The sequence below is a fragment of the Onychostruthus taczanowskii genome, unplaced genomic scaffold (genome assembly GCF_017590055.1).
Source record: "Onychostruthus taczanowskii isolate IOZ18803 unplaced genomic scaffold, ASM1759005v1 scaffold24, whole genome shotgun sequence".
NCBI classification, from domain to species: domain Eukaryota; kingdom Metazoa; phylum Chordata; class Aves; order Passeriformes; family Passeridae; genus Onychostruthus; species Onychostruthus taczanowskii.
In genome coordinates this window covers 3,479,597-3,503,268 of record NW_024499684.1, presented here as the reverse complement: position 1 = coordinate 3,503,268, position 23,672 = coordinate 3,479,597, and the positions used below count along the sequence as shown (strand labels likewise).

The 23,672-nt window shown below is 43.9% G+C and overlaps 1 protein-coding gene across 1 annotated transcript in view; it reads right to left on the bottom strand.

Annotated features, from left to right (window-relative positions):
* Positions 1-23,672, bottom strand: part of LOC121336602 (multiple epidermal growth factor-like domains protein 6) — a 184,462-nt gene that overhangs the window by 4,984 nt on the left and 155,806 nt on the right. The window contains exons 24-33 of the mRNA XM_041405927.1: positions 20,119-20,247; positions 14,936-15,064; positions 13,259-13,387; positions 12,587-12,712; positions 11,113-11,241; positions 10,056-10,184; positions 8,866-8,997; positions 3,557-3,685; positions 2,572-2,697; positions 2,044-2,172 (exon numbers count right to left, since the gene is read on the bottom strand). Of these exons, the coding sequence (XP_041261861.1) occupies positions 2,044-2,172; positions 2,572-2,697; positions 3,557-3,685; positions 8,866-8,997; positions 10,056-10,184; positions 11,113-11,241; positions 12,587-12,712; positions 13,259-13,387; positions 14,936-15,064; positions 20,119-20,247 (1,287 nt within the window). The remainder of the gene's footprint in view (positions 1-2,043; positions 2,173-2,571; positions 2,698-3,556; positions 3,686-8,865; positions 8,998-10,055; positions 10,185-11,112; positions 11,242-12,586; positions 12,713-13,258; positions 13,388-14,935; positions 15,065-20,118; positions 20,248-23,672) is intronic.

Below are 23,672 nucleotides of genomic sequence, written 5' to 3'. Positions count from 1 at the left end.
ACTTTGGTGAGAAATCTTTTATGCTATATAGATGTTTGAACAGCAGTTTCCCCAGTTTTAACAGTCTGCCTTTTTCAATTTCTCTCTTCACAGACTCGATGCTGAACCCTCACCGTGTGTTGTAAAGCCTTGTAGTGAATGGCATAAATTAGATTTTCTTTTTTCTTTCTTCATCTACAGCAATATTTTCTTTTAGGCACTTAAAAAGTGTGAAAGAAAACATGAAGCTTTTCCTCCTCTGTGTTATCATTGGAGTTCACACTATTCGAATTCCTAATAAAACCAGGAGGATCTTTTTCACACATAGCAACAGTCTGTCCATGTATAATGAGCTATCTGCTTTTACAGAACTAAACACGTCTCAAATTACCAAAAGCCAAGTCATGCAGAAGGGACTGTGCCAATATAATTAACCTCAGCATCATCTCTGAATAAGTTAACTTCCCACTGCTGGGATAATTTGAATCTGGGCAGACGAACTTAAACGAGCGTGGCCATCCAAATAATCAGATTGAGAACCCAGCAAATGCCAGACAGGATCTTCCAGGAACATCATATCTAATCTCTATTAAAAGGATGCCTGATTAGCTGTCTTTGATTTCCAGTCACAACACACTCAAACCCACACTACTGTGGAGATCAAGACTCAATTTTCCAATAACTTCACTCCCTCTGTCAAAAGATAAATAGTGAAGCTCTCTCTAGTGATACAACACACAGTTCCTTACACAGTGTGTGAATGTCTGCCACCTGTGCTCCACTCCAGAGATGTTTTATCTATGAGATACACCCACAATCCACTACTCAATGTGGGGACACCTGCACCACTCTGCTGAGCCTTGGCAGCCCCAACTCAGCCTATGGGTGACTAGAGGAACAGGCAAATGGAGATGACCACAGGTGGCCTTTGCTAGGTCAGCCAGATGTTGGTTAACTGCAAATGTTTTAGAGTCTGTGCCCAGAGAACATTCACTGCCCACTGAATCCTCAGAGCACTCACACTGTGAGCAGCTGCATCTTTCCTTTCCTCCCTGCTCCTCCTCTGCACACAGATGCACAGCAGGACTCTGAGTCTCCTCAGGTGCAGAATGGAACAACTGAATCTCAGAATGCTGCTGAAAGGTGGCATTTCTAGATGACACATATATAGGGACACTCCCCTGTAACATATATATCTTGGTATAGATACATATGGAGTTTGAGGTGAATATTTGAGGTGTCAGGAACAGAAATGCTGTAAATGAGAATCTGGGGGATTGAGCCATGGCAGTTATGATTTAATTATGACATTTGTGTTGAATGTGTACTTAGAACTATTTATTTATATTCCATACCAGTAAACTTGTGGTTTCCTGAACATTCAAGTCCATAACTATACAGATATCTCTTACCTACAGAGAAAATAGGAGCACAGAAATGCAGAATGGTTTTTGGGAGATGGACAGGACAGTTGTGGGAAGACTGGGCTGACAGAGATATTCTGGAGTAGGATATCCAGCTTATCTGGATAGCTTATTCTGTTAGTGTGTTTTGTCTTGCACAAGGGAGAGGTACTGACAGAGATATTCTGGAGTAGGATATGAGCTTATTCTGTTAGTGTGCTTTGTCTTGCACAAGGGAGAGGTGTCATGGAGAATAAGGGTGAGAGAGCAGGACAGTCTAAATTGCTTTGGATAGATGTTGTCAGAACATCTGGGAAGTCAACACATGGGAAGCTCAACTCCAGTTCAGAGTCAAATGAAAGAGAACACAACCAGTGAGGAGCAAGACACAGGCTTCTCCTGCTCTGAAGATCACATGGAAGAAGAAAGACAAAACCCAGCATTCCTATGAACAAAAGAGCACAAAAGTTGGACTAGAGAAGAAATAATGGAGTGAAGAAGAAATAAGGAGTGTGGAAGGGAATTCATGAGCAGGACTCAGGAGGAAACTGTCTTTTTAGGGGCAGTTCTGAGACTGTTTGTCCTTGTCTGTAGGTGTCTGGGGACACTGCAAACCCCAGTTTGAGTGTACAAATCCACTGCCATGGAAGCAGGAAATCACCTTCCTCACAGGATCTGCCTGTCCAGCCGAGCCCACAGGTGCAGTTGCCATCCACGTGGTCACAGATGCCACCATTCTGACAGGTACACCTCAGGTGGCAGTTGGGGCCATACTGTCCCTGGGGACACACTACAGAGAATTAACAAAGTTTGAAAAAACCCAAAAATTAGCACCCCAAGGAAAGGATGAAGGCGACAGGGAATAAATACAAACACATGCTCCCCACATGTATCCCAAGTGATTAGGGTCTCCTTAGGGTGGTGGGACACTACTCCATGACTTTTATCAGTGTCACTCAAACACTCTGTCCTGACATATCCCCTCAGCTTCCTGGAGAACCCAGTGCCCCAGAGGGTGGCAGGGAGGTGTGGGCAGGATTAGGCTGGGTGACGGAGCGGGGAGGGACAGAGCCTTATCAGCAAAGGCCCTGGGCAACGTGGCTGTGAACAATGTCTGGCACTGAATTTATTTGCTGGGTATTTTCAGTGTGTCTCCCACTGGCGAGGTGACCTGGTCCTGCTTTGTTACCTTGCTGACAGGCGGGGCCCGTGTGGCCGGGGGCACAGGCGCACTCGCCAGTCCGTGGGTCACACCGGCCTCTGCCACAGGCACAGGGCTGGGCACAGTCCTTCCCATACCAGCTCTCAGGGCAGGCTGAAGGGAACACAGGATTTGTTAAACACCCACAGGATCCAATGGCAGTTTTCATTTTTAACACAGCTACAATCTTAGGGGAAGAGCTGGCTTTGTTTTTATTACCCCTAATGTGCTTCAAAGCATCAACCATGAAGCCAAAACCCACCCAAAGACATGACTGCTTTACCTTCTGAGACTACTTGTGATTATAAATGTAACCCATGATTTCACATGGAATATTTACTGTCTTTCATATCAGAAGAGTGAAATATCAACTGCTCATCCTTCCAGCTTAAAACATCTTTCCTTCCTTGATACTGATGCTGCCCAGCAATGAAGAGCAAAGTTATGGGCAGCCAAACATTCAAACATTGCCTCTCAGTGAATAAGCTGAAGAGAACTTCACAGAGACCAGAGCTTTGGAAGCAGCACAGAAATTCAGCCACACCATTTAGCTCTGAAACAGAAGTAACAGTGGGGTTGCCATGGAGTCTTTACCAGTTTTGCCATGACAAAACTTGATCTTTTTCCCATTTATTGAAACTAATGGCACCATAGTGTGAAGCAAAATATTGAGATAATTTCTCAACCTCGAAATTTTGGACAGGAAGAAGGAACTTGAGCAATTCATGCTGAGCTGGCTCTAGAAATAAACTTGGGCAAGCAGGTTGCAATCCTGGGGTAAGTGTCCTTGCTTCTATGCATGCAGCAGTGAGGGAAAATATTTTGCAAGAGATTTTTTTACAAAGCTGGAATCCTGATTTACAATTCAAGGAAGAGGTAGCTGGGATCTGTCTGTTTTTCTTCAGACAAGCTCTTATGCAAATGATTCTCATTGCTGTGTTTTGACAGAAGCAGAACATGAATGTTGGCTTACTTTTGCTGCAGTTGGCTCCGATGAAACCGGGAGCGCAATCACAAGTTCCTGACGCGGGGTCACAGTGGCCTCCGTTCATGCATTTACAGGGATTTTGGCAGTTTGAACCATAAGTACCTTCTGGACACCCTGTTTTAAAAGAAAAAAATACCCAGCAATTAGGTTAGGTTGCTACTGGGCCTGTTGCATTTCATGTCCTAAGCACTTTGTTGCTTTCAAAGTTTGATTTTCATTTTCTAATGTTATTCACTTCCAGAGGGTCATTCCAGTAGTAGGCACTGAAGAGCAGGTAGCTCCCTGGGACAAAGTGCCCCTGGGACAGCTCTGATTGCACTGTCAAATGCTGGAGAGCTGGGCTGAGTGCTGCTGCTCCTGGCTCTCTGCTCTCCCATTTCCCTTACGTGACAGTAGCAAGAAAAGCAAGCACTGTTCTGCAGAGGTTTTCCTCTTGGGATTTCTGTTCCAAATGAATGTATTCCCTCTTCCTCTCCTACACAGGAGAGATGGGGTAATTCTTCCTTTGGGCAGCAGCCACCTGGTTTGTCCAAGTCAGTGAGAAGCTGTGAGCCATTTCTGCCTCTTTTAGCAGATGTTTCATGGATGTGGGGTAGGTCATGTCTTCTTAAAATGTGTAAATTGGAGAAAGTTTGTTTCCTCTATGATCTACTGCTTCCCTGCAAACTGGAGCTGGCATTGTTAGTGGTTCCCCTGAGAGGCTGTGGATTCCCCATGTCGCCTTGATTTTGTAAGACTTTGTTAAGCCTTCTGATGTTTGCATTCTTTCAACAAACTTTCTCACACACAGTTCTGTAAATAACCTATGTTTTGCATTCTTTTATGGAGACGGAGAGAATTGATGGACCCTTGGTCTGTCCAGTGGCATTGGAGAGGGGGCACTGTCACCCTCCAATCCACTGTCACCTTTGGAAAACTATAAATGTTGGAGTCAGAAAATAAAGTTCTTCTTCTTCTTCTTTTTGTTCCCCTCGAGAGCAGCAGTGTCTGTGTCATCATTTCGTGTCTTATCACAACATCCCATCCCTGGAAATGTCCAGGGCCAGGTTGGACAAGGCTTGGAGCAACATGGAAGGTGGGCTGGAACTGGATGGGCTTTAAGCTCCCTTCCAACCCTGTGGATGGAAGACCATGAAAATGTGCACATGGCAGCAACACAGAATTTCAGAAGACACCTCCTCAGAAGATAGATATGGGAGGAACATTATTTAAATGAAAAGCTAGAAAATTCTCTGAGGTGAAAAAAAGCAGCTGTATTTTGTAAGAACCACAACATCACACACCTGGATGGATTGCTGAGCCAGTGTTACATGGCAACAAACTGTCTGTGGAGAGGTTTTCCAGGGGTAGAGAGGATTTCTGGTTACTTTTTGGACAGCTAATGTTCAAGGAGAATTGAACAAAAGATCAGGAAGATGTAAATGCATTTGCTAGCTCAGTTTACATCTTCTGGATGATCTTTAGTGATGGAGGCTGGAACAGAGGGGAAGAGCTGGGCAGAGCTGCTGGGCACGGGCACCAGTGAACCTGCAGTGTGCCACCTCTGAACTCTAGAAATGCAGGTTATTCTCCTAATTTCCCAGTGTAGTGGAAGAAGGAGTAGCTGGTGCTCAAGCAGCATGATCATCATCCAACAGTTCCACTTGTGCTACTAACTCTAAATGTCATTTCTTTGCTCACCCCTTCCTTCTCTTCCCTGGCAGAAGGAAAGTCTGTGGCTACTTTAGAAACCTGGTGGAAAATATATTTGCTCACGTCTCCAAGCAACAGATCCCTTGCAATCTGTGCATAAATAACTTCATGTATTCTGTCTTTCCTGAAGGCACGAAAGCAGGGCCTGAGTGGCTGGAGAAATCTCTGGCTTTTCTGAGCTATTCAATAGTGAGGGAGAGCTTATGGGAAGCTTTGAAGGGGTGCCTTTTAAAATAGAACTGAATGTTGGCCTCTGCTCAAACCAGGGTAGCAGATCATCAGGACTAAGCAGATACATGCTTTTATAATGTGCAGATTCTCTCCCCAGCCTTTCCCAAACACAGATTCTTCTCAATGAATGCTCTGTCATCAGTGCTTTCATCTGCCAGGATGCAAAATCTGTTTCATGTGCAAGCCCTGGCATCAAGGAGTGAGCCCTGCAACACCCCCTTCATTCCCACCAAGACTTGAAGTTAAGGACTCATCCAGATTCAATGATTTAATTAGTCTATGTGAGTTTCTCTTTTCCTCCTTCTTTTCCTTTTGGTCATCATTTGGATTTTCTCCTTTTAAAAAAAATTCTGTCTCCCAGACTCCAAAAAATGCTGCTTCTCCCTGGGAAAGCATTCAGAGCTGCTCCTTAGCTCAAGCCTAGCAGTAGTGGCTCCATAAATGGGATGCAGTAATTCCCTCCTTCCCAAATTCTTTGTCCTTGCAGTATTTCCTGTATTTTGGCTTGGGAAGGAGCAGCACATGCAGGGCATGTTCAGCTGCTGCACTGTTCACATGCCCAATAACAAGGCCACCTCATCTGTTAGTACTTTGCAGAAGAATTTTGATGCAGATAACGAGGGCAATTTGCACCATGTCCCACCATTTCAGTGGGCTCTGCCTTTGGAAATAGGGCTATTCTTGCACCACCAGTTATCTCATAAAGATATTTTCTAATTTAACAGTTTCCTGTGCTTCTGATTTATGTTTCTTTTTCTGTGAACAAAAGAGTGGCAGCCAGATTTCCACCTCATTTCCTGATTTTCCTTCTGCTTTGAGTGGGTTTGTCATGACCAAGAGTTCCTAAATCTTTCCATAGCAATTGCACACACTGAGGCTTTTCTGACTAATGCTATTAAATCGCATTGTCAAATAATTCCTTCTGACACATCCTGTCACTTTCAGCTTGAGGGTGAAGCTGGTGAGATCTTTCTGGCTCTGGGTACTCCCAGCCCAGTCAATGTCACAGAAACATACCATGCTTTTTTTTTTTTTTTTAAATAACTTCACCACCACTTACTGCTTTTTACTCCTTTTAACAAGTAGATCTGCCCATCCACCAAGTAATGGACAAGTGATGGGAACCTTATTGCTAGTTTGTCTGCTTCCTCTGCACCATGCCAAGAGACTTTTTCAGCTCCTCACTCCAAAATTTGTGAACATGAAAGCCCCGTTGCTCTTGGCTCCTGGAAATTTGACTTCCCAGCCAACTACACCTTTTATAGATACTTTCTTGAACCTTTTTTTCATAAATACAGCAACAGTTGCCAGAAACTGCTTCCAGCAGCATCCAACCACATGTTGACTGGACCAGAGCCCATTTGGGAGCGGCTCCCTGGGCTGGTTTAATATTCTATCAGAGCTTCTTCACCCTGGAGCAGCCCCAGCTTTCCCTGCAGGGAGGACAGCAGGAACTTGGAGTATTCCCACCAAAGTCACGCGAGCCACCCTTGGTTTTCAGTCAGTCACTTCAGAATCAGGCCCACAATCTCTCCCTCCACTGACCTGAACTTAAAATAACCCACAATTAATTGTTTTCCTTCTTATTTTTGTGTCTGTCTACACATGGCACAGGGGACAATAGGAACAACACCAACACAGATAAGTATTTTTCTGTGAACTTCCATAATTTCAATATTTCTCCAATAAATGTCTAACAAACACGTTTTTAAGAATTTTCTGTACATTTTTGAAACCTCAGAATACAAAACACCATGAAACCTCAAATCTCGTATGTTTTAGGCTTAATCCCAGCTACACAGAAATGCATGGCAAAAATCCCCCCCTCAATTCAGCAAACCTCATTTTATTTTGCAATGAGTCTTTTTATATCTTTTCTATCAGAACTTCAGTGAAATTGTTTAAGCTTTGAATTTTAAAATTCTGAAATAAAACCTGAAGTATCTAAGTAAGTTTGAGGACGCTTACTGTAATGAGAGATTTAGTGCTACACGCACTGGTAATGACTACTGAGAAATTGCTACATAAAGGCTGACCATGATTAAGTCTTTTAAAATGATCCTGTTAAATAGTTGATCTCCACTACTGCTTTACTACAACATTTATTATAATCTAATGTATAATGGATCCAGATGGCCGCAGCCCCAATGTTGAAGGCCAGATTTCGATCTCACTTACAGCAAAAACTGATGCACAGAGGAGGAGAGAATCAATCCTTTGTATTTTATTTATAATTTATATTTTAAAGAATAACTTGTGATGACGTGATGGCAATACAAAGGCCCATCTCTAAAGCGAGTCTTTCTCCTATTTCTGCTCAAGGAATACAACAGTGGTTTAACCCTTACTAGAGCTGTGCATGTGACAGCTGGCTTTTGTATCCAGACTGTTGCCCCAAAAGGCAATTAAGCCAAACAGAGCTGTGCTGGATTCCCAAGAAATGGAAATCAGCACTCACCAAAGAGAAACTGAGCAAGAAAGACAACAGCTTTTTCTTTTTTTGCCTTTTTTTCTCCTCTAAATGAGACTACTACAAGCCGTGGAGTAAAACCAAAATTAAAGTTGTAAATAAAGGGTAATTAAGTGTCTCCTTTATTGGCTGCTTTGGTATATGTTTCTTATCAGTTGCCACATTCCACCAAAAACAACTTTACAGATGTCCTAAAATACCGGCATGAGCCATGTGGATCTGGGAATATTTTTTTATGATAGAGCATTGGGCCAGTTGGCATTTTGTCCTCTACACTAGTCACCATTTTTCAATCCAGAGTAACAGTTGGTTTAATTTGATTGTTCCTCAGAAGGCTCTGTAACTGAAAGGACTTTATGAATCACTTGGATTTATTGCCAATTTCAGCTTGTTGTTTTCTCATAACCATTTGTCCTTACTTGAGCACGCAGAGATTTCGGGAAGTATTTTGGACTTGGTATTTGGAAATGAGAGAGCTGCACAAAATCCAGGTGTAGCTGAGATATGCAATGCAGAGAATCATCTTTACATTCTTTAGTGTTGCATGAGATTGGAAAGAATTTAGCTGGTAAATCTGGTGGGTCTAAAAATTAATTTGAAGGATTGAATTAATTACATTTTTGAACTAACATTATTAATTAATTTTTTAGAATTTTTAATAAAAATTTTAAAATTAATTACTTGCAATAATACAACTACTTTTCTTCAGTGTAAATTAACCCACTCTATGCTTATGTCCTATACTACAACTTATCTGTAATACTATAACTTTTATACTATAATTAGCCTCTACTTCTCTCAGTCACCACTGTAATGACATAGATGAACCCAAAGCTCCAGCAGATGCTTCCTGCAAGACTCAGTTCTCTGTCAGAAAGGCAGAAACCCCCCGAATACTCACGGAGGTGGCAGTGGGCCCCATGGTAGCCCGGGCTGCAGGAGCAGTGGCCGGTGACAGGGTGACATTCCTGATTCTCAGCAGAGCACTGGCACACTCCGTGACAGTCCTGCCCATACGTGCCCGCTGGACAAGCTTTGGGAAGAAGAAATGCAAACCAAGAAATTAAATTTGTCTTGGTAAATACAGTGCTCAAACAAAGAGCAGGCTGAAATTTATTAAATAAAATCCCTGCCTACGGAATGACGCTCTCCTCCGGGACTATGGATTTATTACATTTACTTGGGGGTTACTTGAATGCTTGATTTTGTTTTGTTCAGTCAATTTGTGCCGAACTGTCAAGGGCCAGATACAATTTTCTTGTCACTAGAAAAAAAATCATAGGGAAATGTCAGGAGAAATTGACTAAAATAACAGTATAATTCCCAAGGGACCAGGCTTGTGGATAAAGACATTCTACCTTTTGCAGAGAGTTTAAACTTGCAAAGCTGCTGAAACATCAACATCAACAGGTTTCATTCTGCCTGCTGACAGCCACATTGCCTACAGGTTTTGGACCTTCCACATTTAATTCTTACATCTCATTTCCATTAAGCTGCCCTGGTTGTGTGTCAGCATTTAGAGTCCTCCGGTGAAGGATAATGGACACCTATGTCAGTCCTTTCAAATCTTATTTATTGCTGGTTCTCCTTTGGCTAAAACAGGGCTCAGGCAAACTTTTGTAGGGCGGAACAAAATCAGGGTGTTGAGCTGGGGTCAAAACAGGAGCCTGCTTCCAAAAACAACTCTGGGGGACCAAACTCCATGCTAAGAGAAACAAGAAAATGTCCTTTCCATGAGCTCTGAGAGCAGGAATAGATAGCCTAGCACAAGGACAAGGCCAACAGAAGAGCTGCTGGTTAACTGGCTGTGGACTGGGCAGGGCTCCACTGGCACATCCTCAGTTTATTTGGGTCCAGTTCAGCCCCTGGCTGCTCCCTGCCAGCCCAACATCTGCAAACACAGAGGGCAAACCGCAGCAGCCCCAACAGAGCTCAGAGCTGGGTGAGGAAAGGGCACCCTTGGCCATCTTCCCTCCAGTCAGGTTGTTGTCTCCTCCCCCTTCAGGCGCCACATCGCCGCGTTCTGATTCAACAAACCCGTTCACGAAAGAACAGGCAAGGGAAGCATTTGTGCTGTGACAAGGAACTCACTCTTGTGGCAGCCGTGGCCGGTGAATCCCGGGGGACATCCGCAGGCGCCCGTCAGGTGGTGGCAGGGCCTTCCCGTGGGGCAGCGGCACCGCCGCGCGCATCCCGCGCCGTAACGGCCGGGCAGGCAGGCTGCAGGGGACACCAACCCTGTCAGGGCCAGCAGACGGGACAAAGCCACCTGCTGCAACCCCGAGATTGCTGAGGGTTCCCTGAATTCACTGAGAATTTCAGAGGTTCTGCGCTGACGGGCACTGACCGCCAAGAGAACGCTGCGTTCAACCTGAGGCCGTGGGGAAGGCTTCCAAAACGGAATGATGGAACTGGGATTATGAGTGTGCAATTTGAATAGAAGTGCATAGTATCACATGGTGAAAAATTTAAGGGTTTTAAGATATAAAGTTTTAGAATACAGTAATATATAGTACAGAATATATTTAGAACATAGTATATATTGGATACATATTTTCATATATATCTATATATGAAGATATATATAATCTATATAGTAGATTTATACTACTATAAATATATATAGTAGTATAAATAATATAATATATAGTATATATTATATACAAAGCAAGATAGAAAGGGTGGGTTAGAAGGTAGTCATTCTTCTTCACCTTCTTCTTAATGGGTATTATGTAATTAGATAAAAAGTGCACATTACAAACCACAAGTAGTTAGTTATTAAGTTAAAAATAAAAATAATTTAAGTATCATTTCTTAATTAGTTTATCCTTTAAAAAACCTTGTAAAAATACAACTCAATGGTTAATTTATTAAAATAAAATACTGCAAAACTCATGGTTTGTAAAACTATAATATAAATAAAAAACAAACAAACATCTAAATCCAAACAAGATCTCACACATTCAATCCAAACCTTAACAAAAAACCCCACAAAATCTCCACAGCCACCCACTCCATGCACCCATCCCTGCGAGCACCTCCACCCTGACCCCAAGGAACGAGGGTGTGAAAACACCCAGCCACGGCCGAGAGCTCTGAGTTTGGGGGGACATGCACCCCAAACCGAGGTGCTGCCCTCATCACTCACGTTTGTCACAGTGCCTCCCTCGCCACCCCCTCTGGCAGTGACACGCTCCGGTCTGGGGGTGGCAGGACCAGCCGTGGGCGCAGTCACACCGCTCCTCGCAGCCCTCGCCGAAAAATCCCGGGGGGCAGCCTGGGGGCAAGCAGAGAGAGCAACGTGCTACCTGCTGTGGCAATGCATTTGCAAGGTCCAGGCCACAGTGTGCAGCAGCCAGGCTGCTTCTAGTTATTCTTGTCAGTGGCCTCAGGAATTCGTCAAGGTTACTAGGACATAAATTGTGCTAAATTAAGGAAGAAGAGGCTGAGAAACAGAATACCAAGACAGCAAGAACTAGATAACAGAGGGCTGTGAAGCACCTGGACTGTAACCAATACTCTGAGAAGTGCATGCAGAACACATGGACAAGACAGATGCACAATCAAGAAGTGTGTAATTAGCACTTGCAGTAGTTTGTAGAATGTATAAATATGGTATAATCTAAACAATAAATGGCTTTTGCTAAATCATATTGGTTTGTCGTACAGGAGTCCTGTTTCCTGCAACCTGCTGCCTGGGGACAGCCTCCACTGGCCACCAGCCAGGATCCTCCTTGCCTGAGCTCCTGCTCAGGAGGATATTTAGCAGATTGCGTGGCCAGAAAACATCAGTGAAGATATTAAAAATATTAGACGTATTTAATGCTGGCTGCTAGTGAGTCTGCACAGGAAAGTTTGCTAAGACTGAGTCACAGCCTGGAGTGTAAATCCAGACAGGGTCCATGGACAGGGTGATGCTGTTTGCTTTGACACAACTATGCACACAGGGACAGCTCTTTGAGCAGTGGAACTGTGTCATGAACTGCTTCCACCTCTCAGGTCCCTGCAAAGTGACCACAGAGAAAGGGAGGTGGGCACTGAGAAGGGTTTACAGGTTGCACTGGTGGATGAGGCTTTATGAGACCTCAGCACCTCAGGAGACCTCGGAAAGCTGCTTGTGGCTTGCTAAAAGCACAGCACCTCAGTGGATGAGCTGAAAGCATGTTTTAAGTCACCTGTGTATGAGGTTTAATCCCTATTTCAGGGATTCAGATGGCTCTAAGCATGCTAAACAGCTGTGTCTGTGCCAGATCTGAACTGTCTGAACCATCGCAGTCCAGTTTGCTGAGCTCCCATCAATGACCCACAGAGACCCAGCAGCAGGTGGATGATCTGGCAAATTCTCCTTAAAACTCCCTCCCTTTCCTGTGTTTTTCCTTGTGTGTGTAAGGTAGAGAAATACCTTCATTTTCTTAGCAGGCAGGGAACAGAGATAGAACGAGATAAAATGATTTGCACAAGGGCATGGCTGGGCAGAGACCTGCCTGTGGGTCTGAGATAGGGTGAGAGGGCATAAATCCTGACTGGTCTGCAGAATACTGGAAATTTAAAATAGAAAATAGAAAACTGGCAGAAATGGCTGATGGTTCAAATGAAGGATTTGGAGAAGGAGCTGCCCTTACCAACATCACAGCGGTCCCCGGTCCAGCCAGCGTGGCAGAGGCACTTCCCTGAGGGCTGGTCACACACCCCGTGGTGGCAGCTGCAGTTCTGCTCACAGCCCTCTCCAAACTGCCCGTCCCCACACTCTGAAACGGGATGGGGAGGATGATGGGGGGCCAGGCTGGAGCAACCCCAGCAGGAACTCCCTCATACCTCTGCAATATGATGAACCACCTAAACTGGGCTTAAAAACCTTCAGTGAAGGAAATTTTTAAGCCTCCTTTAGGAAAAATCTCTAGAAATACACCATTTTCCTCTTTAAGCATTTCTTCCTTTCTTTCTCCTCTCTTTCTTTCTTTCTTTCTTTCTTTCTTTCTTTCTTTTCTCCTTAAATGGAGCTCACTACCTATCTTCCCTGTTTCCAAGGGACAAAGAATAGATTATTCCTCTCCTCTGCCAGGAAGTTTCCAGCACCACGGATATGTTCAAGTTCCAACATCATGTCCTCCCTCATCCTTCTCATTTCTGACTAAACAACCCAATTTTTTTTTTTTTTTTTAACTTCTCTCCATCTGGTGTTTTCCACCCTTTTTCCTCCAGGTCATCTCAAACCAGACCCTAGCACAACTGAACTTCCTCCCAGAGTGACTGAACCGAGGTGCTGGAGGGGTGGAGGGGGTGATGGGACTCACCCAGCTCACAGGCTGTCCCTGTCCAGCCCTGGGGACACTGGCACTCGCCGCTCACAGGGTCGCAGGTGGCCTGGCCGTGGCAGAGGCAGCGCTGCAGGCAGTTTGCTCCGTACCACCCTGGGGGACAGGCTGCCAAGGGAGGCAGGGAAAACCTTCCATCAGGAGGTGCAGGAGAAGGTCACAGGTGCAACATCACCTCTCCCACCCTTCCAGCCCTTCTGGAAGATGCTGTGGGAGGTACGACCAAGCAGAAATGGGTATGCAACCAGTAAGGAATTACTCTGATCATTGTAAAGCTGGTCTTGGAACAAAGTAGGTGGTGAAGTGAATTAGTGACCCACCAAATAACCTTGAGTGTTTCTATTTGCACCTAAAAAACCCATTTTTTTTTTGTTCCTTCCAGCTTCCTCAACACTGGGGAGTGCAGTTCTTGGCTTTCCCGTTCTCAGAATTTCTTTGCACAGTCCACTTAAAATCACAGCTCCTTCTCTAGCTGATGACATTTCACCATTTACCTAATTTTAATTAGGGAAGTCTATTAATTCCTACTACAACCAGTTTCTATGGATAGAGCCTAATTTTTTGGCAAAAAACCACATACCTCTACCATGTGCTGGAGTGACAACTCTTTAAGATGGAAACAGGGGCAAGCTGTCACTTTGGAAAAGCACAGGCACCAGAGGATGGCTCCCCAAGCCTCACATAATTATTCTGCCTCCTCACTTCAAAGAAAAAAGAAATCCCCAAACGTGTATTTGAAGAGAAAAGGTGCGTTTGAAAAAGCTTTTGTAACTTTCATTTTGGTTTTGTATTTGTGGCCTTCGGACAAAACAAAAATTTAGGTACATGTCACCAACAACAGTTTGGTGCCTTCTCAATTTTTAAATCCTTCATGGAAGGATTTAAAAATTCATATCAAGTTTTAAAAGGGAAATGTGCTAAATTGAAATATCACTCCACCCCTGCCAGATTTCATCCCCTTTCCCTAGCAATCCTTGCTCACCCAGGAGCAGCCACAGCAGCATTCCCAGCTCCATCGTACTGCTGCCACCCCAGGGACCTCGTGGGGAAGGCACAGAACAAGGAGCTTCTACAGCTGGGATGGACAGACTTTTCCTACTGCCTGGGATGCATGGATTAGGATGTGCAGTGCAAGCCACTTTGCACAGTGCAGCCTTTCTTTGCCAGCCTCTTCTTAAGGCTCTCTGGAGCTGGGCTTGTGCTTAAGCCTCACGTATGGGTCTGATTGCTAAGGCTGGAAGGCTCAATGCCTTTCACATGGTCTGGATTTAGGCTCTGTCTGGAACAGCACAAGGTAATGCTGAGGATCAGTCTAGTGCATGGGACAGTAAAGCAGCCCATAGAAAAGAAACAGAGCTTCATTTCAGCGTCATAATTGGGAGTTTTATGGACCTTTTCTCCCTTCATCAGCCTTCAAAAGCAGCTCTCTTTCCAGTTTATGGCTGTTTCACCCCTCTGCCCTCTGCACTTTGGGATCCTACAACACAGTGTCATGGATTACCTTAATGGACCAACTCACGTCACTGCAGATCCAAGCCCAACAATAACACAGGGCAACGAGCTGAGGGCTAAAACACCAGTGAGACTTCCCCAAAAAAGGGTTTTATTTTTCCCCCCCAATAATCCACAGGCAGGGGTTTGAATTTCCAACTGTACCTTCTTGGCAGGTGGCTCCTTTCCAGCCCGGGCTACAGAGGCACGTCCCGGTGACGTGGTGACAGAGAGCTCTGTTGTGACAGTGACAAGTGCTCCTGCAGCCCGGCCCATAGCTGTTCTCCTGGCAGGCTGCAATGACAAAATTCCATAAAACCCCATCAGGAATCACAGAGCACAACACAGTGCCAGGGAAATCGGGCTGGAGCTGTGCTCCAGTGACACTTTTCACACCATAAGGGTGCCTAAGTCCATATAAAATCATAGAATATTAAGGTTGGAAAAGATCTTCAAGATCATCAATCCAACCTTTGGCCAAAACCCATCATGATCCTTAAACTAAATCACAAAGTGCTGTGTCTACTTGTTTTTTGAACACTTCAAGGAATAGTGACTTCACCATCCCTGGAAATATATATTTATATATAAAACTCCCTATATTAACCATGTCTAACTCTAGAAACAGTATTAGAATCATTTAGGTTTGAAAACACCTTTAAGATCATCAAGTTCAACTGTTAACTCAGCACTGCTAAGTCCACAATAGCAGCCAACACATAAACTGCAAAGGCATTTAAAAAAAAAATTCTGCAAATTGAGATCACATAAACTGAAACTGTTCTGCAACACTCTGCAGTTTAGAGATAATGTGTCTTATGAAAGCCTAACATAATAATGTGGGTTAAAAATACGCATCCCAGCCCATTCTGAAGAGGTTTCTATCGAGGGGCTGGATCACTGGGGGTGATGGATCAGCTGTCATCCCCTGCTCTGCAGAAGGTCTTTGTGCTAAACTAATGGTCCAGCAGAACTGCCAGCCTGACAGACCCGGTATTTATTTGCATCCTGGTAAGAGAACTGACAACTTCATTGTTTTCAGTGTTCATTTTTCACAGCTGGGTGCCTCTGCTCACCCAGACTTTCATTCTTTGGTCAGAGAGGGGTGATATTTTCAATGGGTTTGGTTAAGCAGCTGGCTCCCAGGTGAAAACTTAACACAGTCATCTGGTAAGCAAACGCTCCACTTTCAGTGCTGCTGCCTGTGAAAAATGGCAGTGATAAAATTCCTGCAGCCTCCATTGCACTGGAGATTTGGATAGCTTTGGATGGTGAAGAACAGACAGTTCTGCTACCCTGTTTTCTTCAGCTATCACCCAAAATAATACAAAGGGGGTTGATGGAGCTGGATCGCCTCCTTGCACGGTTTTTGTTCTGCATTGCAGGGGCTCCTGTCAGAGCCTCTCATCCCTGCAGCACCTCTGGCATGCACTGGAGAGGCAAAAAACGCCTGGATCCCTGATCCAAGAGAGTGTCCTGCATTCACTGAATGTGACATCTTCCAGGTTTCACAGCCAAACAGAATTTTCACCCAAACTTCTCTGCCTTTCATGGTGTCAGTGAACACGACGCAGTGCTGTGAGAAAGCAAGTCCCTGGGGACAGAAGGGAGGTGTGAAACCACCTTGATCTTGGAGGTGAACTTGGTTGTCAGTCTCTGACCCATTCTCAGCCCTTTTCTCCCCATGTGAGAAAGTCTTCCAGCTTCCCAGCCTGGTTCTCAGACACCATTCCTCCCTGGACTTCTTTTCTACTCTGCTCGTTCTTGTCATCACTTGGACCTCATCCATGTTGAAACCACAAGAAAGAGCAGGAGCTCAATCCCATCACAGCTAAAAGTTTGTTCTTCAAATGAAGCTTGGTTGCCAAGTGAAAAGTTCAGCACATCTACAGAGCTCTGGCTCGGGTTTTGGGAGCAGAACTAAATATTTCCACAATACAGACCAGAACTGCAGCACAACCAAGCCAAAGGAAAAACCAGCTCATCACCAGATCCCCTGACTGGTTACCAGTGGTTTGTGGGAGGTTTTTGGAGTATGTATGCAAAGCTCTTGTTACACTTACCAAAAAGACAATAGGGTGTTTCAGTGAAAATTCTGGTAAGAATGCAGAAATTTGTGGAGAAGAAAATTTTAACTATTCTACTGGGTAGACACAAATGTTCTTTTGATTCCTGGTGGGACAATCATGATTTTCAAAGTGCTTTTCTGAAGATTTAGGGGAAAAGTGACATACTGAAGCTATTTCATGGAGTTCCACATCTGAATGTACAAATATCCCTGGGCATTTTCCTTCTTCACGATGCAAGAAGAAAGATCACTTAATCTACAGGTTTAAATTAATAGATTTTTTCCCTGATTCAAAATCTTCCTCTTGGTGTCTTGCCTCTGCAAGAGGAGGATTTATTTGTTTGCACTCTTTAAAATCCCTTTTTGCGTGCAGAGGAAGGAACAAGTGAAACTGGAGACTTTTCTTCTAGACCAGAAGTCAACAGCCATCAAAACTGGCCAGAAGAAAAGGAAAATGATAGGCTCCATTGTTCTATAGGGTGTCCATTAGCTTTGATTTCAAGTGACTTTAATGGATTATTCTCCACAAAATGAAGCTTTAGCTTTAGAAGAACAGGGAATCTGCAAATTCAAGTGCTCAAAACACCACGAAACGTCAAACCCCTGTTATCAGTGCCTCTGGCTGAGCAAATTTTTCTGTAGTTATTTATTTTTCAAACCAGAGTGGTCTCTTTTTTACCACAAGGAGCCACTTCAGTGAAGATTCTGCTGAGCTCCAGCAGCTCCAGAAAGAGGCATGTTTAGTACTGACAGAATTAAGGCAAAATTCAGATGTTGAATTGTGTACATCTGCCACAGACCATATGCAGCATGAGATTTTTGGAGGGTTTGGTTGGCTTTTTTCAAGTTTGCAAACTTTGGAAGAATTTGCAGTGAATCAGAATGGTTTGGGTTGGAAGGGGCCCTAAAGATCATCAATTTCCAATCCTCCTGTCATGAACAGGGATCCCTGTCATGCTCAGGTTGCTCCTTCCATCCAACCTGGCCTTGAACACTTCCAGGGATGAGGTATCCAGAAAGGAAGGTTACATCTCTATCACAAAAAAATGCCAAATGTCAGTTCCTCACTTCTGTATCACTGAGATATCACAGCACTCAGTGAAACAGTTCATTAAAACAACTCAACAAAAACCAACAAACAACAAAAAATAACAGGCAACATACTTTTCCTAAGCCTCTTTCTTGGAAACCTGAAATACCTCAGGTGGACACTCAAAAAAATCCCCAAATAAAATCTCTGAGCACAGACTGAAGCTGAGGCAGAGCTTGCTTGGCAGATTTCAGCCCAGATTAACATAATTCATTTTCAAACAACTGAAACCCACGGTCTGGTAATGGAAAGCATTAGGCAGCTTCAACAAAAGGCATCACTGTCCATACTGCCTGTAATTAGATAGCAGAGTATAAAACTCACTGCATGGCTGGCTTAGGATCAATTCAAATCCCATGATGCCAAAATTATTCCTCAATATCCTCCAGCACATTGCCTGCAATCTGATTACTTCCACACGAGTGCTGTCCTTCCAGCTGCTGGAGCTGGTGGGTCCCAGGAACAGGCAAGGTGAATATTAAACACCCTGGGAGGATGGGGAGTGCTGAGCTCTCTCCCACCCTGAGCAGCTCTGGAGCAGCATGGATGAGGCCCAGGTGTAAAATCATAATGAAGATCCTTCACTTAGCCAAGAAGAAAGGAGGAGTCACCCTGCACTGTTAGCTGACCTCTCTCTCTCACTCATGGCGGCCTTGAGGACTTTGGCACCTTCACAGAAGGAGGAATAAATCAGCCCAGCACAAAGCTCTAATGGCTCTGGCACAAGACAATAAATAGGATTTTTTTTCCTTAATACAAGTAAAGCAGGGCACCAGAGGCCATGGAGAAGGAGCTGCAACTCTTAATTGAATTTAATGAACTATAGAGCAAAGCTTCCCATCCCTAATGCTAAGGACTGGGGAAGGAGCAAGGTGACACACTGCCAACGCTGTGGCTGGACAGGAAAAAAGTGCTGTGACCAAGGAGCAAATATTGCACCTGTTCAGCAGCACCTCTTCTGACCCTTGGGATGGGAAAGTGACTCTGGTCTGCTTCTGTTCTCTGCTCACTCCACCAATCTGCACTCAAAGGCTGTGCTACCACCAGCGTCTTCAGGTGGTGGGAGGTGGAGGGCCAAGTTTCCTGTGGGAGGGCATGAGGAGGCAAAAATTGTGGTGGTGGGATGTAAGGAGAAGTGTCTAAAATGGGGAAGATTCAGCAGAACTGACTCACCTGTAAACAAAAGAGTAGGGAATTTTGCAGGAGAAGCCTTCTCATAATTTGGGGGGGAAATATTACAAAGAACAAGCACTGCCCTCAAACAGGGCTGATGATAAAATAGTGTATGGCTGAAGAACAACATTGCCACAATAAAAGCCATACTGCACTCTATTTTCTAAAGTAAACCACTTTTCTATTGCAGAAAGCCATGACCTGTGGATCAAAGAAGTGTTCCCTCACAGAGCTGGCTCGCTGTGAAGCTGCCCTGGAGCCCAGCTCTACAGCCCAGTCCTGCAGACAGCACTCATATTTTCAAAAGGAAGCTTAGACCATGACATCATCCTAAAGGAAAACAAGGAAGCTGAGAAGCTAAAACCTGAAAATCTTAAAAAAGCCCACTTATTTGCTAAACTTTTCAAATAGGCTCAGTGATCTCTATATGTAATGCCATGCAGCTAAAGAAAATGACCTAATTTCCCATGAAATGCAACAAAAAATTTCTCAGAATAGCCAATTTGATATATGTGTACATACAAGCACTTTGTTAGCTTAAAAATTTTGGGATAATTCACACTTGTGAACATCTAGGAAGCTGAAATTTATTTTAAAACAAATAACTTCCCTAGTAATTATTTAAAAAACTATTTTGTCATGCTTAAATAACAAAATAGTCCCATGTCTGATTTTTCCACTTTGCACTTTTATAATCTGACACTTTATAATTGATAATTAGATGAGATACACCAGAAACACATACACAACATTTAATCTCTTAATGTCACACAAAAATAAAAAGCAGGGAGCTGTCATATGGCAGGAGACAGCTCTGCTATTTAAAACCTGATGCTTATCATGTTTGATGAGTTAAAAAAAATAAATTAAAAAAAGCTGGTGATTTTACACAGCCACCAGAAATTGTTCCTTTTTTTTGGCATATTTGGGAAGAAGGTGAGCTGTCTGGAAGTGTGCCCTGGCAGGGCAGCATCCCATCCCGGGGAGGGTTGGGGTGTGGGAGCAGGGGGTACGTACGCTGCTCGCAGCTCTCCCCCTGCCAGCCTGGCAGGCAGTGGCAGGAGCCCAGCACGTGGTCACAGCCAGCAGCATTCTTGCACTTGCACACCTGGTGGCAGTCAATCCCAAAGAATCCGTCTGGACAGGCTGGAAAGGCAAAACATTCCTTTTTAGCAAGGTTACTGCTTTTTTTTTTTTTTTTTTCCTGCACAAACTCCATCTCGTCTTTTCACAGATGCTTAGGAAACGAAGTCGCATCAGGGGTTAAGCCTGCCCAGTTCTGCTACAGTGCACCTTGGAAAAATGTGACCCTTTTACACAAGCAACAGATTCCTGTGCAGGAAAACAGGGCTGAGAATATTGAAAAGCCATCAAACAAGTGAGAGAACGGAGCTGGGTTCACACAAGCTGTTCCTTGTGCCTCTCTAACGGACAGAGGAAATAAATCAACATAACACAAGACTCCAGGGCCATCCCTGCTGACTTCCCTCCCTCTGGAAATGCAAAACTTCTGCTCCCATTTACTGTCCTGACACTTTTCTAAAGATTCTTTAACAGTGAACCCAAGCCACAGTGGTGCAGTTCAGTGCTGGAATGAAAAACTGGCAAAGTGAATGAGCAGAGAAAACCAAGACAAATTAAACATATCAAAACAACCCCAGGGAGCCGAAGAAGCTCTGCACCTACATCTGGAACTGAACCTGGACTGAGGAAGAGCAGCTCCATGAACTCAATTTTTACCTGTACCAGTGCTGACAGCAGTGAAATAAGGATCAGTGTCATACTCCAAATGTTACATTACAGGGACACTAAGGCTGATATGCAGAGTTTAAAAATATATTCTCCATGTAGCCTTAATTTAACATCTATGTGTGTGTTTAGATTATATAAGTGCATATATTATGCCACATAGTACAGTATATTACATTGCACTAAGTAATAACAGATCTATAGATACAAACTGTACATCATTCTTTCCACAGAATCCCTGAATCAACCTCAGGAGTGATGGTGCTCACAAAATAAGCAGTAATTCAGTAAAATAAGCAGTATCTTCACTAAACTAAGCAGTAGTTCAGTAAAATTTTTCCCTTTGTCCTCCTTGTTCAATATAAACTCTTATTTAAAATCTAATCCTCACACTTCTACCATGCTATCAGAATGACCGGATTCCCAAGAGAACCCTACAATGATTAGCACCATCTACACTGACCCACAACCCTCCACACTAATTCACAGCTCTCTGCCAGGTCACAGTAACACTGGTGTCATCCAAGAATGGTTTAGGTTGAAAGAGACCTTAAAGATCATCTGCCATCAAGGCCCCTGCCATGGGCAGGGACAGCTTCCACTGCTGCTCCAGGCTCCATCCAACCTGGCCTGGAACATTCCCAGTGAGTTCTCCACGTACATCTTCCACTGTTGGACTCTTCTGTCCCTTTTTTTTTTTGCCACTCACATATGGAAGCTGGCTGGTGGCACTGTTAGCAGCATCCACCAAAAATTATTCATTTTCCTTTGGTAATGTGAGACCTTGTGAAGAAACATATGTTATTTCATCAGTGTTCTGCTTGTATCACTTGCTGCTTTCAAGAAAATTCAAAGGAAGCCTTTCCTAGATTGCTCTCACCGACTGAAATAATTTCTTTGTAGATTATTTTGTTTTCAGCCTTATTTGCAATCGTTACCTACTCTGTAACTGAAACAGTTTTGCTGCTTTTGAAACTCCTTTGAAAGACTCACAAGATTCACAAGGTTCATTTTCACAAAGCACTGAGCAGGGCTGAAAGACGGAGCAGGCATGTAGCACCTTCAGAAACGTCTAATTTTCTTTCAGAGAGTGTCTTGATGGCTTTATTCTTCCCCATCATTATTATATGTGACCACAGCACAACTGCAGAGGCAGCAGCACCACTGAGTGGTACCAGATGAAGAGCAGCTGATCAAAGGTGACTCAGGGCAGAGCAGAACTGAGATGCTGATGGACAGACAAAAGTACTTTGCAGAGTGTGAGGTCTTTTGTCAGCATCCTGTGGCTCAGAGCACAGAAGTTCAGTCAGCTCCTGAATAATTCACAGCAAGGTCTCATGAAACAGCAGCCCTGGAGCAAAAGTGTCTCCTGCTATGAGTGAGCTTGGAAACTGTCCTGTGCTGCTGGGTGATGATGATGATGAGGATGGTGTGGCTTTGGCTGTTATCTGTATTACTGACAGATTATATAGATACATTCAGATTCAGCAAGGACTAAGATTACATTACCAATTCTAATAAATATTAATAAGAGATTATGGAAATTTGTGACAAATAAGCTTGGAAATGGTCACTGAAGTGGTGTTTTGCAACAGGGGTACCTATGCCTATGAAGCCTTAATTCATACTGAAGGCAGCAAATTAATGAAAAGAAACAGCAGCTTCCCAACAAAATGGGAAGAAACTTTCTCCAAATGAAAACTAAAAATCCCAAGGCATATTTTAGGATTTCTGCAGTCTCAGCTTGAATCCAGATCCCGTGCTGCCACAATGCAAAACACCAAAAGCAACGACTGCAGGTTCAAACACCCTCGCTGTGCAGGGGTGATATTAATTATTAATATCAATCAAAATCCCATTTTGTAAGGGACTGTCTTCTCCCAGGACCTCGAACTTAGAAGGGTGCAAAAGTCTCAGTTCCAACATTTCTGTGACGACGGAGCAGTCCTCCCCAGCCACGGGCTGAGGCATCAGCAGGATGTTTGAAGTCCAAGGCAGCCAGGGCTCGATGTGAATTTCTGCCTGCAAGGCACAGAGCCTGGCCAACGTGGGTGGATTGCCAAGAGGACGGCAAAAAGCACATCCCTGCCAGAAGGAAACCCTGCCAGTCTCCCAGTCACTCCAAACAGAAGCGCTGCAGCTCCTCCGAGAGAAGGTGCCAAGAAGGTTCCACCAAGGGCAAACCACCCACATGTTCTCCTCCCTCGGCGCCTTTTGGAAGCTGCCAAACTGTTCTGGTTGAAACTTCCTAAGTTAAGAGGTAACCCCGGTCAGCTGAGAGCAAACACTTTGCCTTCCTGAGAGAAAACACACGGAAAACGGTGTTTTACAGAGCCCTAAATTTCACTCTCCCCTCCACAATCTTCTTTCAGGAATTTAAAAAAAAAGATAAAAATGTCCAACATGACTGATTTGGAAGCTGAGATTTGTTCTTTTTTTCCCCACCAATAGAGTCCCCCAGTCTTCTCCATATTCCTCACACCTATTCTGGCAAAGGATGTTTAGCCTCTTTGTTCCCACTATAATTCCTGCTGGAATGAAGAGATTTATACAACAAAACAGATAACTGCCTCATTTTTTTTCCAATAAAAATACAATAATTAAAAAGAAAAAAACCAGTAGATTTAGATTTAGATTTTAGCTAAATTGTATTTAAAAGGGACATAGTGGAGACACCATGAATTTCGAGGTGCAATTCGCAGCAGAACCTTGGAAAGAATATTTATTTTGTATAATAGTGCCTGATAAGAAAGAGAGGGAAACAACAAGAAGGAATATTAACTCCAACCCGTGGGTGCCTTGCCACACTCCTGGTCAGGCTG